The sequence below is a fragment of the Labrus mixtus genome, chromosome 7, assembly GCF_963584025.1.
Source record: "Labrus mixtus chromosome 7, fLabMix1.1, whole genome shotgun sequence".
NCBI classification, from domain to species: domain Eukaryota; kingdom Metazoa; phylum Chordata; class Actinopteri; order Labriformes; family Labridae; genus Labrus; species Labrus mixtus.
This window is the reverse complement of record NC_083618.1, coordinates 4,664,831-4,682,339: the sequence shown is the minus strand read 5'-3', so window position 1 is coordinate 4,682,339 and position 17,509 is coordinate 4,664,831. Positions and strand designations below refer to the sequence as shown.

Here is a 17,509-nt window from a genome sequence, read left to right as displayed (position 1 = left end):
ACAGGGAGTCTGAGCTGCTAAATGCTCAAGCCTCAAAGGGACGATGGTGGAGGGCTGGTAAAGATGGCGGCGCTCTCCGAGGATGGGAGATACGGATTAAATTGTGGCCCAGAGAGCGCAGACAGAGTCACTGTATTGCACGTCAAATTGACCGAGACAGCACTGAGAGCCATAGAGAGCCACCAAAATTGTATGGTGAGTGAAAGTCGTGTATTTAAAGGTGAAAAACCAGCTGGGACTGACGGGCTGACACAGCTTGTCTCAGGACTGCCACGCACAGCTAAAGCTATAAAGTTAGCTAAGCAGTTGACAGAGCTACTTTCTCCTTTCTTTTTTTACATCATAGTAGTCTTGTGTGATTTAAACAATCTACTGAAAAGGTTAAACGAGATCTTAGTCGTTCGCTCTGTCTGGGTTTTATGAACTGACAAGTATTATTTTACCTAAAAAGATCTGTTAGCAAAGTTGGACAGTCTGATTAGCCACTGTTAGCTCCAGCTGACTGAACCGTCTGTGCTGCGTTGGCCACACAAATACATTTTTTATTGCCAAACAAATATTACTTTGACCAAACTAGGAAAGTGGTATTTTTAAAACGGTGTCGACTAATTCACGCTTTGTCATTAAGAAAATTCAGAAATTGTCAGTTTAACATGAAAGCCCAACTTATTATAACAATAAACTTTAATTGGACGATGTTATGAGCAGGGTAAACATGTTAAAGTAAAATGTAACTGGATAACTAGTTCGTGGTGTTTGAGGCGTGTGGCTGACAGATCAGCTTACCATATGGCTAAAAGTTTAACTCAATGCAAACTATTGGTTAGCACTAAAAACCTGCCACGACGTCTCTTTCCTTCTCTTAATGTTTCATTTGGAGGTACAGGATGTAACTTATATCAGTAAATGCTTTATAGGTTCAAGTGGAACAAATATTTAATTCAAGCTTTTTTAAATGGCTGGACAACTTTTTGCAAAAGGCCTACTCTTATTTCCAGCTGCGTGAGTAGAGCAGTTTTAGGCCAGCAGTAAAAGCATTTTTAAAATCTGCATATTGGTTTTAGTAATTGGTTTTAGCATACATGCTATTAGTTTTTTAGTTTAGTTTATTTGTTTATTGTTTGGTGGACAGTCCCCTTTAATTTACTTTTACAGTAAAAGAAACAGCTTTAGCCTTTACAGCTAATTTCCAGCTGTAGTCCCCGGCCAGTTGTCAGTAGGCAACCTAAAATGCAATTGTTAAGATTTAAAATACAATAAAATACATTACATTTATAATTACAACAGGCCTAAGCTAAAGGAAAAGATACATAATATCACACACATTTGGAGCAGGCACAAACAAAGCACAATCAAAGCAGTTCATGCAATAAAGACAATACTGGGGCGACAAGGGAAAAGAATAATCACAGAGGCCACATTGAAAGCACGTACAAGACATATTATTATCTACATATGTAATGGGATTCAAAATACCGTTTAATCATTTACATTTTTGCTAGCAAACTTTATCCTGTAGGCTACATGTACTGCACTTCACCTCTGAGCTTGACAACACCAGTAATTGAGAAGGTTTAGCAACTCAGTGTGCTAATGGGGCACTACATAACTGTGCAGATTAAATATAACTTGTTAATCTTGAACTGTGCAACTAGTGTAATCTTGTTGAGATGCTACACAGGTGAACTAATCTGAAAAGACCTCTGCAGTCTTGGGTTGCTGTGGCGAGAAGCCAAGTTACCTGACGGACACCCAGCCATCAACAAAGCAGTTACATAACACACTGCCTGGGCCCATGTCCGCTCAGGGTTGATGCACTGGAGCCTAGCATGGGGCTCTGGTTATCAGAGGTCCCTGTCACTGCTTTTTATGGCACATGGATTTGTGTCTGTGTGTATGTTAATATGCCACACGCTTTGCAAAACCCACTCTCTGTGCAACATTTGCTCACCGTCAGCTACAAATAATAAAGAACTTGTTGAAAATGTGGATTAAGAGCTGATTGAAAATGATAAATAAGTCATTTTCTGACACCTGAAAAAGCAAAAAGGTCATATGAATGAATTCCTGTGTGACAGCCAATGCTACAGCCTATTGGATGTGGTAATGTTGGTCTGTATGCTGCATTGAACGGCAGCCTGCCATCTCTTGCTGACTGGGCAGCCAAAACTGCCTGCTTTTTGTTTCTCTCTCCCTCTCAGTAATGTGTGCTGTAGCTCAACCAGTCATCGAACTATGGAAGCTGGCTATCTTTGTCTTTCTGTGGTGATGTGAAATGTGATCAGAACTGTGTGTGAGTGAGAGTATGGATAGTGGGGGAGGGAGCTAGTCAGTGGCTTGGTGCAGCTTAGCTTTAACACCCATGACATGGTTCTTTTAGTCTGACTAAAGAATGCATTCAATTCATATGTATCTGCATCTTGTTTCAAGTGTGACTAAGCAAGCATATTTTAATATCCAGGAATGCCGAGAGGCTGTTGTTGACAAAATGCACATTCCTCTAAAACCAGTTGACGCAACATTTCAGAACTCTAGCCAACTGGTTCTTCTGTTGACTTCAGCTCTGAAGAAGTAGAGTCCTCTGCTTTCTCATCCTAACCTGTGCAGCACCAGAGCAGCCACTGCATATTTGTGGTTGTCAACTCAGTTTCAAGTAGCCTCCAATACAAACCTGCAAACATACACAGTCAAGTCAAAAATACCGTCTTCAAAATATCTGCTCTATTTTAGTGCTGTCCAGGTTCCACAGCTACCATGCAGATAAAAGCAAACCTTTTTACATACCACCTACCTATAACCACTGAAAGAGACCACAATGGTCAAGTTGACTAGCATGGTTTCTCTGTAGATTTAAACTTAAGGACACTTTGAGCTGAATTGTGGCTGCCAGTGAACAGTCATCAAGTATTAGTCACCTATGATCTCTGTAGCAACTACCAGATAATTGAAACTAACTATTTTTATTTATTTTTGGGCTTTTTGTGCATTTAATGGAGAGATAGGACAGTGGATAAAGTCGGAAATCAGGGAGAGATAAAGTGGGGAATGACAAGCAGGAAAGGAGCCACAGGCTGGATTTGAACCTGGGCCGCCCACTTGGAAGACTATAGCCTCCATACATGGGGAGTGCGCACTAACGACTGCGCCACCAGTGTCCCAAAACTAAAGCAAAAATACAATTGAAGGCCTCTTAAATATGAGGCACCTTCCGTTTTTTGTATTATCTTATATAAATTGAGGTTTGAAAGTGTTTATAGAAGAAACGAGCAATTTGACATCCCTCTGAGCATCAAAAAATACAATTGACCATTTTTGAACTGGTGGACAGTTTATTGACAATGAAATGTATTAATTCATACTTAATTTAATCTGCAGAATATTTACTGACAGTAATCACTAGTTGCAGCCATTTATCAGATAATCTAGATATTTCAGGAGTGCATATGTGAAAACGACTTTTGTAAGCCTTGCAGTCTGAGGTATGCTGTGTTCTTGGTGTGACACTTCCCTACAGCTCTGCTGTTTCTACAACCACACTTTTTGAGTTCTGAAAAGAATATAACATTCTCCAGATTCTATATATTCACCCAGCTGATATTACTCTACCGATAATGCTTCATATTTCAAGTATTGAACTATTTATTGTCTCCCCTTTCAGAATGTATCTTCTTTGCGGCCAACAATACAGTTCAAGGGACTCCAAGGGGTAAGTGCCTTTTCTCCTGAAGATGGGGTTCAGATGTGTAATCACAGCCACAATGTGAATGTGGAATGAATAATGCTGGTTCTTTAGCATTGTAGAAAATAATTCAGTAAAACAAGAAATATACAGACGGGTTAAGACAAAAATACTACTTTATTAGAGAAATATATTACTATAATGCAATGTTGACTGTTTTTTTTTTGTTTTTTTTTGACAGCGCATCAAGATCCCCAAGACTGAGTCCTCCCCTGACAACTTCCACAATTTTGATTTTTACCTGTCTAATGTGGGCAAGGACAACCCTCAGGGAAGCTTTGAGTGCATCCATCAGTACATGTCCAGGTAAAGGCAATCCCTGGTCAGCTGAATCTACTGTTTCTATCTTACCCCATGTTGCTAGAATGTAATCCACTCAGCCTCACTTTTTCTTTCTCATACTCTCTTTGTCTCCAGCTCAGGGGCCTCACACCTGGCATTGTTGGCAACCGTACAGGACAAGGTCACTGTATGCGCCACTAATGACTCTTACCAGGTGACCCGGGACCGCATGGCCCAGGCGGTGGAAGACACTCGTGAACGTGGGACCAAAGTCATCAAGCCTGGAGGCCAGTACAGAGGTAAGACCCCCACTACAGTCTCACTGGTGAACTAGCTGCTGTCAAATGTCAGTTGGATCCCCGGACACCAGCATTGCTCTACGTCCAATCAACACCTCTCCTCTCTTTTCAAGCTCTGCCCTTTTGAGAGACTGAATAGGTGAAAGCTGACATCCTGGTTCCATACAAAGCCATTATTGGTACTGACTAAGCCATTTTGTCGTCTCAGTATTTTCCAGATTAGCAGTCTGACTGGTAAGGGCCGAAGGTGGCTATTTCTGTTTTATTGACACAAGGCCTGCCAGGCTGATGCAGAAAGTATCCCAGTAATGGCACCACATATTGCTTTTATTTAGCATGACTTACAGCCAGTTAGGACTAACCTTTTGTGTTTTCCTCATATGTGATGAACATAACTCATGTAGACCAATTTCCTGTCCTCTGTAACACCACGTTTCCTGGTTCACAACAGTACAAGGAAAAGTCTTCTTTTGTCATCTAAATTCGACATGTTACCCACTTAGCTTTAGCCATTTGTCTTATCCAACTCGGAGCAGGTAGGGCAAAGGATGTGAGAAATATGATCTGAGTGATGTTATGTCTTGTGCCAAAATGCTTTTTTTTTTTTTTAGACTTCAAACTAAACACCTGCTGCTGGACGGGAAAGACAAGCTTGTGCATTTCTTAAGATTAAATGCATACACACAATGAATGACAGTGAAAGTGCGGATTTAGTTTCATGACAAGGTAATATGGTAAAAATAAAACAATTAGCATCCCAGTAAAGCAAACCTCAAAGGAAGAGAAGGAACTATTGGATAGACACATCACTTTTGCACGATAAGAGACAAACATACCACTGATCAATCCTGTATTTCAAATCATTGGATGGGCTGTTAGTATCACCACTAGGAACATTTTTTTTTATATAGCTTATAAATAAATGACTGTCCTGATTACAAACAAAGTTCAATGTGAAGAAAGGCAGTCTAAAATGAAAGTCTGAGGCACTCTGATGCAGTATAAAAATCCTTTTAACAGGGATAATAAAGGATTTTTATACTGCATCAGGTTGCTTCTTTTGAAAACATATGTTAGGGACACCAATAAAAAATGAAGTACTAATAGTATATGGCCACATTAATAAGTGATGTCTATTATCAATATCTTGGCTGTGGAATTTCAAATTCATTCAATGTTAACTTTTTCTGTTATTAATGTCAGTTCTAAAATGACATCGAGAATGTTCTACAGCAGAAAGAAACATGAAACTGAAATGTTACTTTATTTGCATTTGTACTAAATCAGAAAAAAAGGCTTAGCAGATCCTCACAGGTGTCTCGATCTGTCCCCCCTAAATTATCTGATACTGTTAACACAAGACTTGTGATTGGCAAGTAAGTTATGCAGGAAACAATTTTATATTATTTTTGTTTTATTGATAGATCATCCCTCTTTATTTGTATTCATGAACAATCAGTCTAATGGCTCTAGCACAATTTATCTAAGTGTTGGGATGACCTCTTTAGTACTTCTTCAGGACCTTTGGGCTTATCCACATCTCAAGCCAAATTAAGCTACCTTTAAGAACCCATTTCTTAAATGTGAAGCCTTGTCAAAGATTTCTTCAAGTAAAGCACAACCAATACTCTTGTTCAGTCCATAACATTATTATGCAACTTAAAACCTCCTCAGGACTGTTCATGGGGGCCCTGGGGATGTATTTGCATCAAGTGGCCCAGATAGAAACTGGGAAACGAGAGGAGCAGCAGAGTAAAAGGGGTGGGACAGGAGCCTGTAGCAGCTGGTTTGGAGTCAGCACCCTATTTACTAATGCAAAAGTGGGCCTTCAGCTTCTTGTTCTCACATGCTGTTAATTTCAGGTAACAGTCTCAAACTAATGTTTTTTATCTTAAGCTCTAACCTTTCTTTTATATAGAACTGCACAACCCTATTCATTTTTAATGTAGAAGTTTGTAGCGCTCTATAGGTTCCTATACTTGTGTCATCTATACCTTCCCGATGTATGAATGATTATTCCTGTAGGAGTACACGATTACATAAGCTTTTCACCTGCAGCAGTCGGCCATTAGCCTGTAAGACAACCCAAAGTCTGTAAGCCTACTCCACCTCCCATGGCTCCTCGTCTCCACTTTTTGACATAAAGGGAGGGGAGGAGTTATTTCTTTCTCTTCCTCTCTCTAGCCTTAATCTTTTAAAGAGCTTTGGAATTTCATAACAGCCATGAGGCAGTATAGGAAAAAGTGCAGGAACCCTGACTCATTAAATGCTCAGCAACAAAGATCAGTGGTGTCTTCGTTTTTGTACACCTTGACTTTTTCTTTAAAGTGCGTTTTACAGACTAGTCTTGGTTTGAAAAGAGAACTGAGGTCTAGCAAACAGTATAGTTTAGCGCTGATCTCTTCTTGTAGCATCTTTGTAAAGATAATTAGCAATAAAGTTTAGACCGCCTAGCTTTAAAATGTTATCAAATAATATTTATGTGGCAGCCAAAATAGATGCAGATTGGGTTTTTTTCTTTTTCCTGAAATTACTTGAGTAGACTTATGAGGTAATATTCTAGTTTAACCTTTATTTGTGATTGGGTTTTCATCAGCCCTTTCAACTTCCTCGTTCTATTAGTTGATTGGCTTCTTTTCAGGCATGCATCATGTGTTACCTTCTGAAAATAATGGCATAGGGGAATTTCTTTGTGTTTAGCTAAGACGTCCGAGTTGATAGGTGGAATCAAACATGTAATTTGTCTCCTGTTCCTTTAGTCTTTCAATGGGTGGGGATGTGAGGGGTGCTGTTGAGCAAACATGTGACAATGTAAGAATATTTGATAATAAACTTCCCTGCCGACTCCGAGTTGAAAAGACTTATTAGTGTCTTTTCTCTGTGTTTATAGGAAAGCAGGTGCATATCCGTAAGCCGGCACTATCAGCCCCTGATGTGGTCCCGGAGCGCAAACGCTCCACACCCATCAACCCAGCCAACACTATTCGTAAGTGCCTTTCCAATAACCCCGTGTCCCAGCGGCCTTTCCGGGACCGCATCATCCACCTGCTGGCGCTGAGGTCTTACAAGAAGCTGGAAGTACTCGCCCGTTTGCAGCGGGACGGTATCAACCAAAAGGATCGGAACTCATTGGGGACCACCCTGCAACAGGTGCTGTTTGGATCCTGTTTTTCTTTCTTTCTTAATGCTATAATGCTCCTGTCAATATTCAGAAAGCAGCTTAACATGGATGTAAACATTGTTAACGTGTCCTTTTTTTTACATAAAAATATAAAAGTGTACAGAGCTGATAATCCAGCATGTCATACTTAAACATTGTTGTTCATCAAATTTCTAATAAGATACCAAAAACCAGAAAACCTAATTAAACATGAAATCCTGGCACACAGATCTGCGTGAGGAAATCCGGTTCATATTATGAAGAATGTATTCTCTTTGAGATGAAACAAAACCCCCCACTCATCATTTACATTATTTGCATGCACAGATGCTAGACCAGCACAGGAAGTGTGAAGTTTCTAATGTAGTTAGACTTCAACTGAATTTGATTTCAAACGTGTGTGTTTGTTTTTGTGTTTACAAAAAAACAGGTGGCAAACTTGAACCCCAAAGACAACACATACTCATTGAAGGACTTTATATTTCGTGATGTCCAGCGAGACTGGCCTGGGTACTCTGAGGATGAGAAGACCCAGATTGACAGGATCCTGGCTCGGTATGAAAACAGCCAGTTTTGCTATTTGCTTTACTGAATGTTAAAGAACTATCTCAATGAATAAAAACATTTTATGTAGTGTATCTACAGAAAGGTCTAAGCGCTGTTTTAATGTGGTGGAACAGTGACTGTTGTCAGATAAAACTGTTACTAACATTAAATCCTAAAGTTTTATTTTTAATAAATTATGAGGCAATCAGTTTTGGAAAACATTGTTCTCTCTCTAGGAAAAAAACATTATCTTTAACTGCCATCTTCAATTGCATAAGGAGAGCTGACTTAATGAATAGTTTGAGTAATAGAGAAGCACTTTGCATCTTATCAGTGGCTTATGTCATACTGAAACGGTTGTCTTTCAGAGAATGTTACTCACCTGATGCTTGAGATGGTGCTGCAAAAATAACAGAAAAATACATTAAATCACATGTGACTTTATAACAGTTATTGATTTATAGGTAAACATTTGCGATTTTATTTTGCACTTCTATTTTTAATATTTATTATAAAGTGTTAAATATTGTTAAAGCTTCCATTTAGCACTTACTGAAACATATTGTGATTCTCTTTGGCCTGAAAAAAAACCCCCATGAATGTGACATTTTACTCATAAGACATTTGTAATGAAGATTTTCCAAATAATTTTGAACCATACACTGTGAATAGTCCTGTTCCCCTTCGTTGGCACGTGTCGATCTTCAGCTGCTGTCGGTTCAAAGGAGCTTAACCTCACGTGTACACATGAGCTTTCAATTTGAGGACAACTTGTAAAAACTTTTTTTTGGTAATTACAGTCTTAAGCAGATCCAATGTAATAATTGTTGACCACACTAGACCCTAATGGCCATTGTTCTTCTACCTTTTACTATCTTTTACAATCTTTTACAATTTCCAACCCTTTTCTTTCTTTAACAGCAAATTAGGTCTTCCTACTGAGACCCCTTTGTCAAGCAGTTCTCCCAAAGACAATGCCCCCACATCCCCTCAGGTATCTAAGTAAAAGTAATCATACACATTCAAAGACACAATTTTATATATCATTTTGAAGCTAAATCCTCGTTGTTCCTCCAGAAGCGGCCTCCAGACTTGGACTTCTTTGACCCTTTGGCGCCCAAGAAAGCCCGCATCTCCCACCTCAGTAATCGAGGGCCAGCCGCATCTTCTTCCTCATCCTCCACTGAGCGCCGGGAGGACGAGGGCAGCCCCAACTCTAAACGCTCGTCCCTTCCCTCCAACATCACCTCAGGCCCTCCCACTCATCTCCCCGTCTCGTCCCACCCTCCTGCCCCCTCTCACCAGCAGCCCAGCCCAGCCTCCCACTCCAACTCACCTAGCACCCCGGAGGGCTGTGGCACCCAGGACCTGCCCATAGACCAGAGTTCCTCTTGCAGAGACCCTTCTCCCAGCCCTTTCCCCCCTGACAGGACCCTGCCGGACCGCTTCCGTCACCCTGTCCCTGTCCCCAGACCAGCCATCTCCCCAAGCCCTCCTCCTCCTCCTCCTCCTCCTCCTCCTCTGTGCACGTCACTCACAGTTACCTCCACTGTCATCAGCAGCCCTCCCTCGTCCAGCAGCACCAACAAGAAGTTTAAAAAGAAATCCAAAAAGCACAAAGAGAAGGACCGGGAGAGGGAGAAAGGGAAACGGACTGAAAGAGACACCAGAAGTCCTCCAAGTGAAGAAACTCGTAAAGCAAAAAAGAGACGCAGTGCTGAGGAGGAGAGCAGAGAAGTTATTGAAAAGAATCCTCCAAAAGATCAAGGTTTGTTTCTGTCCAAGGCTTTGTCAATGTCTTTAATTGTATCAGGACTTAAATTACAGCGTCATCCCCATCAGACATCTTCAGGTTGATGATTATTTTATTTTAATTTTTTCCTCATAGAAATTTTCTCAGCAGCGTTTACGTTGTCATTTTGTTGGAAAATACTAATGAACTTTAGGGTTTGACATTTGTAAAAAAGCAGGATCACATCAAATATAATACAACACTGAAAACGGCTACACAACCCTGCAGCTGAGAACCACTGCATTAGAGGATAAGCCCGGAGAGGTCATTGGTCAAACATGCATTAGAAAATTAAATATATTTTTAACAATAGGAAAATGTGCGGTATAGTCTTTAATGTAATATAGCAGAGGCAACTATAATGTGAGTGTGGTTTTTTTTGTGTTCAGACTCAATCAAGCAGCTTTGATGTGTCTTGTGACTGGCGTGCCTCCCGTCTGAGCATCCAGTTGGTTTATCTTTCAGACTTTGGATTGTTGTTCCCTGTGTTTCACTGTTTATCTCTGTTCTGTCTCTTACAGCCCCTCAATCACACACAGTTGATTGTTGATTAGGCTGATTCACTGTATGTTGTCTAAAGACGAGCTCAGACCAAAGCCACATGTTCAGTCTGTGGTCACAAGTGTGTGTTGTCGGCGTTTAAAAATTGATAACTATCCATGGGTTCACGTTAATGTTCAGTGCATTTTCAGCCCTGGCTAAAATATTTTTAATCTCTTTGCCTTTGTGTGTGTGTATTTGGAAGAGGCACTGAAATAAAACTTCAAAATGCACACACTTTTCAAAAGCAAAAAGACAATATAAAACAAACTTAAGCTATTTAAAACCAGATAACTTGTTTATATTTTTTCTAAGCTAACCATGCTGTTAACAATGCTGTTTCTGTGTGTTATGAATTATAAATTCAGTATTTACTCTTTCCTACTTCCCCTTCAGATTCTTCAGTTAAAGAAAAGCCAGTCCAATCCACTGAATTCTCCTCCACAAATGAGATACCCGACTATGTAGTGTGAGTAACCTTAATATTCCTAACTGTTCTCAGTTTGACCCTCTTTACCTTCCAGCTCTCTCATTGGGTCATTGTCTCACAGGTTGAAAACAGACCATAAACTTGTATTGTGCTTTTCTAGTCTTCTGACCACTCAAAACGCTTTTACACCACACGTCACATTCACCCATTAACACGTAGCAGTAGGAGACATTTGGGGTTCACTGTCTTACCCAAGGACACTTTGAAAGGAGCGGCTGTCTCAACTGACTCTTCCACAAGAAGTTGTCCCCAGCTCCTGCAGCCACATGGCGATGTGTCCTTTGACTAGACACTTAACCTCAACTTTACTGTACATAGCAGCCTCTGCCATCAGTGTGTGAATGTGTAAGTGTGACCTACGGTATAAAAGCGCTTTGAGTAGTAAGAAAACTAGAAGAAGCGCTATACTATATATATATATTTACCATTAACATGTGACTGCAGGAGCTGTGGATCAAACTAAATTAGCTTTATAGCTAACTCTGGCCCGACAGTTGTGTTGTGCATGGCCCTGTCAAATAAACCAATAAACTCCGTCCTGCCGGTTTAGAGATGAGCCACAGCTGCCAGAGGAGCTTGGATATGCAGCAACAAACAGATGTTTAATTTTTGCTGTGTGGTATTTTTCCTCAATTGCTGTTTAAGGGCTGTTTATTGCGCTCTCCTCATCATTGTTCAGAAGTGCAGGGTCTATGTTTTTCATCTCCGATCAGACGGAGAAGCTCAACAGATTTGAAACATGATTGTCACCGTTGTTTAAATCTTCTGACATTTAGTAATGTGTATTCAAAACAAGGGGGGTTTGTTAACTTAGTGTGAAGAACTGGTTTTGGTTTTGCTCTCAACATTACAGCATTTTTAACGTAGAAAATGATTTACTGTGTTCACAGGAAGTACATGCCATTGGTGTCCATGGACCAGAGACAAAGCTTCAAGGACGACTTCAACGCAGAGTATGATGAGTACCGCCTGCTGCACGCCCGTGTGGAGAACATCAACCGCCGCTTCACTCAGCTGGATGCTCAGTGCAGGAAGCTGCCACCCGGCACAAAAGAATACCAGGTAATTCATGGAAACTGACAGTTTTGAGTATTTGTGGGGGATTTGTAATTGTAGTCCAGATTTTTCATCGACTTTATCAACACAAAGAAAAAAGAACTGGTTAAAAGTCATAATGTTTTCATATTGGGGCAGTGAGCACTCTCGAGTCATAGAAGGAATACAGCCATAGTATCATCGAACCTCTGTAGTGTCCCCATGATCATGACAATAACACTCTGTGATGATTTCATCTTTATATCTACTTGGGTTGTAGTTAATTTCTACAAAATCTAATGAAGTGTTTGGCCTCCGACTGTTCAGAGTTGTCTGTTATTAAACTGGTGCAAAGTCGTGGTGCTACACAGAAAGCAGGAAGGCATGTACTATTTTTATTTATAATGAATCTGAATTATTAATAGTCTCGACACTCCACATCTGCTTGTTGATCCACTGAGCTGTGCAGCCACCATGCAGCACATTTAGTGAAGTATTTAAAGTCATCAGACATTCACCGCCTCTTTTCAGGCTGCTGCTGTTGTGCCATATGATCACATAGAGACATACAGTTTTCATTTCAGTGGAAGCTGAATGTAGCATTTGTCAACATCTTCACCCAAACTTGCTCAATGAGTTTTCCCTGTTCCTTATTTACAGAATGTATGATATGTTAGTTGTTGTTTAGTCAATGATGTGCATGCTATTAAACATGTCATTTCTCATTAAAACAGAAGGTGCAAGAAGAAGTCCTTAAAGAGTACAAAAAGATGAAACAAGTAAGTACTTTCATGGACTTTAACTGATGATGGTGTTGTTACTAACTCGATTTGTAGGTTCTTGTCAAACACATCAAGACTTGTTGTTTGACTGAGTTTCCAGCTGCACTTTGACATAATGTGTGTGTTTGTTTTACAGCGCAGCCCCAACTACCACGGGGATAAACAGCGCTGCGAGTACCTGCACAACAAGTTGGCCCACATCAAGCGGCTAATAGCTGATTTTGACCAGCGCAGAGCCCAGGCCTGGTGCTGAGAGCACAGCACACAGTTTCAGTCACTGATCAGTATTGAGAGCAGAATGTCGAACCGGGAAGGGGAGTTTAACTGGCTGTTATTTAACTCCCCTTCAGTTACTGCCTCCCCCCACACACACCTCTCTTCCTTTTCCCCTCATCCTACTTCATTCCTTCCTTCTTTTCCGATCTTTGAATTCCACTGGCTTCAATGTTGCCTATAGTGAAAATCTCACTTTGACTTCTTTACCCCCATCTTTTGCTTTCTCGATTTTGTTTTTTTTCCTTATTTCTCAAGGAGCTCCTGTGGAATTTTATACCACTGGACCAGTGGGAGGAGCTTCCTGCATGTGTGAAGGGGTTTGAGGAAATACTTCGACTCTTCTTACCTTTTTGAAGGACTTTATCTTCAGGCAAAAAAAAAGAACAAAAAAATTATTTTTGAGTATCAGAGAAAATATTAACATGTATTTAAGTAAAAAAAAAAAAAGAGGGAGAACTATTTATTTTGGGACTCGTAGTGCAAAAGAAGAGTCCGCAGATGATATATTGTTTAACTTTTGAAAACAATGCAAAAAAATTACCGCGGGCCTTATGTGTTTTGACTTTGTGAAGCCATTTTGCACGCCAGATCCATTCTGTCATCTCATTTGGCGTTGATGTCTCTCCTGCCTCATTTCCTCTCTCTTCTTAATAACTGTTCTGGATGACCTTGCTGCAGCGTGTTGCTGTTGTTGCTGTTTGAAGAGGAAGGAAATGAGACGGGCAGGAGAGAAATCACAATGAGCTGATTGAGAAGCAACAACAGTATGTGTGCATGGATTGTTAATTTAGTTGTAATGGCAATATGGGGTTGTGAGAGTGGGGTAACTGAAGAAGTACGAGCCCCTTGTCAATAGGGGGCAGTATTCCCTGCACCATCAGTGTTTAGCGTTCACTGTGCATTATGGGTGCCTTAAGGTGTTTACACTTGAGAAACGTCGAGTTAGGCAGACCCTTTGGGTCCACAGGCAACACAAAGGAACTAAAACTGCCTGGAAACAGGTTGTGTGTGTATGAATGTATGTGTGTGTGCTTGTGCATGTTGGAGTGATGGAGAATAGAAAGGATGTGGCGTCTGGAAGGAGTGTTACAAATTGTGAGTGTGTGTTTGTATGGTTGTGCATTATGTGGAGTGAGAGATAAAAGAGAAAAAAATAATAGAAATGTGGAGACAAAAGTGATAAATATGAAAAACAAAAAAAAGCTGCTACAGTGTTTAACCAGCCGGAGCACTCAGGATCAACCTGGCTGGAGTAACAGTACCTGATCTTAATAGAAGAGATATAGAAGCTCCTTATTTTCTAAGACCCTGGAAAAGACTGTGGGACTGTGCCTGCTTCTTCAGCCTTATCCAGTGGCAATGATTTATGTTTTTGTTTTAGAAAGAAGCCAAAAAGTGTCATCCACCAGAGGACAAATTTGTATTAAGATGTCAAACAGATTTGATCCTCAGTTTGAGTTATGCTGAACAGTGAAATCTTTTTTTTTCAACATTGATACCAATTTCAGTTCACTTGATGGATGAATCGCTTCTTTAAAGTCTTTATTTCAACAAGGGAAAAGTTGTTTACAAATCTGTGTTGAAGTCTTTGCCAAAATAATTGAAATACTTTTCTGGTACTGGATCTACGGAGCAAAACGTTCTAATTAGGGGCTTAATTTAAGGAGACATTGTTGATGTACAGCATGAGTCTCAGAAACTAAAACACTTTAAACACTTCAGGATGAACCTTGGAACTGATCAACCAAGCTCCTCAAAACATCGACAATGGAAAGGTGTTGACTCTATACTTGCATAGTGGTCAACCCCTCTTTATATTTATATGTGGCTAATGAGGACAGAAAAGGTCTCCAGTTTTCCTCCAGAAAACAGATTCAAGTAAACACTGGCCAGTTCTTATTCCTACAGATTTTGGTTTTGGCACTCTGACAAACAGTCAGTCTCTGCAGCAGACTGGCTGTTCTTTTCAGCTGTGAGAATCAATTAAGCATAGTTACAAATTCGGTTTAGCTTGCATGTGATGACTGGACAAAAAAAAATCAGCACTTGTTTCTTTGACGCGTCACAATAGCAGATAAAAAAAAAAAGAAAAGTCGACAAGAGATCAGGCTCTACTAAAGATCTATGTTTGATATGGCTGTGGGCTACAGGGTCAGTCTTTTGGTTTATTTCTCCTGTTTTCCCTCGATATCGTCATTCCCAAGAATTCAAAGATTCCCAGGAGCCATTTCAAAAATGTATGTTGGTGCTGATGCTACTTGTGCAGCCGTCAAGATGTCATCACAGCTTGTGTCCTCTTCTGTCTTTTAACAAAAAAACAACAGAATAACTTAAACTGGGTCTGATCATCAAGAGTCCGCATTATGAGAGTCATTGTGATGAGAGAGAGAGAAGGGGGAGAGATTTGATCAAGAGTCTTAATGAGGAAGTGACCATTAAATATACCCTGGCAGTGTTTAGACATGAGAAACCACTTCAAATCAAGTGTGAAGTCTGATCCTGCCCACGTGAAAATGTACAAGACATTTGAATAAAAATCAACATAGTTTTACCTGGAGAATCTCTGTTTTATGTCCTTTTTTGAATGCCTTTCCAGTTATTAATTTTCTTCACATGTGCATGCTTTTAGGGCCTTGTTACTGAACAGTCAGTGTTATCTAATGTGTTTCAAGTGAAGCATGATATGCAGGCATTGTTATGAACAAGTTGAACTGTACTGCAGTGTTTATCTTTCAACGTTAGCACAGGGCTAGTTGCATCTGAATTTGGTGTGCTTGCTCTAGAATAACCTCCTTGCTGAGTTTTTAAGGTCCCTGCAGTTTTGTCACAAACCATAATCCAGATTTGTTGGCTATGAGAGACACTCAGAGGCTATCATTAGATAACAATTATTGATTTATGGTTAAAAAAATATATATTTTCATACTGATATTACACACTGACCAGTACAACTTTAGTGTACATTTAAACGATACATCAGTGTGCACTTTATCAAGTCGATCTCTTCATGAAAGGAAACAATATGCAGACATCCCCGTTTATTAGAGTCATCTGAACATAAGAATAAATGAATCAGGTCTGATACAGCTTTCTCTGTTTCATGGTATTACAAATATATATAATATTCTAATGACAATAAGATAACTAAGCACAGGAAACATTCAAATATAGATAAAACTAAATACCCAACACTGATGATAAATAACTAAAGAAAAAAAGGAAGCCACAGCTTGAAATAAAGCGTTGCTGTGTCTGAGAAAAAATAAAAACCTGACCGGACATACCATACTTGCCTGCAGGTTCTCTGTAGTGTATCTTTGTAGCTGTTAAAACTGGTGAGACTGGTTTGAATAAGCAGCAGCAGAGCTTCACTCACTTTCAAAAACATGACTTTGGTTTTCAAAATGTTTCTCTCACTATTTAAAATGTGACTTTATTAAGTTACTTTGTAGCGGTCCTCTGCAGCCGTGAGATTGTGATGTTGGAATTACAGCAGATGGCAGAGATGTGGAGGATTTGTGTGTTGTGGGGGCTGCTTCATTCAGCAACTTAAAAACATGGATTATGAACTACTTTACCCAGGCTGCATCCTCTCTTAGGCCATGTTTATGTCGTCATGATCAAATGTGACTCTATTAACTCTGAAAACTGGTCAACAACTTTCCTGAGCTTGCACCCGTACAAACTTTTGAGTTGTAATGTATAACAGCAGGTTTCAGTTGGTCCCCTGTCTTGATATATCAGAGATGGAGAAAAGAAGCTGCTGGATATGTACATGCAAACAAATGCAAATAAAGCCGTAATTCATCAAGTCATTCAGGGAAGTGATTTCTGCTGGAGTCCTGGCAGATTGATTTTCATTGCAGATCTTGGTTGTTAAAGCCCCTTTGAGGAGTTCCAGGTGATGTAACAGGCTGAAATGAATACTGATGCTTCTTTACGACCTACAAAATAAATATCAAGTATTTCTATAGGCTCTATGGCAATTTGTAATGACCGTAACGACTGCCAAAGGCTATTGTTGTTTTTCTTTTTTTTTTAATTAATTTTCCACAGAAAATATTTTGAATGATAGATACATAAGACTGTTATCAGAAAGCAGGAGGATTTCTTTGGTCAGAAGACACTACCCTCGTGACAGTACCAGCAAAGACACGAGAGGTCAAACTTGTCCACTGGGAGGCCTCGAATTACACATAATACACATAAAACCAACAAATACACTTATATATCAAGATCAGATTTATTCTCTTACTGAGCAACCCCAGATCCAGATGGGCCCCACATTTCTCACACTGTTTTATTCTCACTGGCTTTGGTGATTGATTGATTTGTTTTAATTGCTAAGGGAATAAGCTCCCCTGTAGTAGGGTTCAATATCAACTCAGAAGGGTCCTTTAAAGCTAACCTCTGTACCCTGCCTTGTAAAGGAACTGTTTGTGAAATGGTTAACCTTATATTATTTTAGATGAGCTCACATGCTATTAAATTACCACCAACTTGATGTGAACACAGAATATGTTGTCTCAGGAACATAGTCTGTAGAGTCTATGATCAGGTGATTTCTT

General features: G+C 39.9%; 1 protein-coding gene across 1 annotated transcript; it reads left to right on the top strand.

Annotated features, from left to right (window-relative positions):
• On the top strand, window positions 1-15,501 carry ell2 (elongation factor for RNA polymerase II 2). The gene is made up of 12 exons (XM_061042245.1): window positions 1-195; window positions 3,659-3,706; window positions 3,921-4,045; window positions 4,157-4,320; window positions 7,211-7,470; window positions 7,911-8,035; window positions 8,948-9,020; window positions 9,104-9,794; window positions 10,755-10,827; window positions 11,739-11,910; window positions 12,618-12,662; window positions 12,802-15,501. Exons 1-12 carry the CDS (start codon window positions 22-24, stop codon window positions 12,916-12,918), a joined length of 2,067 nt encoding a protein of 688 aa, XP_060898228.1. The 5' UTR covers window positions 1-21; the 3' UTR covers window positions 12,919-15,501.
• Window positions 15,502-17,509: the final 2,008 nt, after the last annotated feature.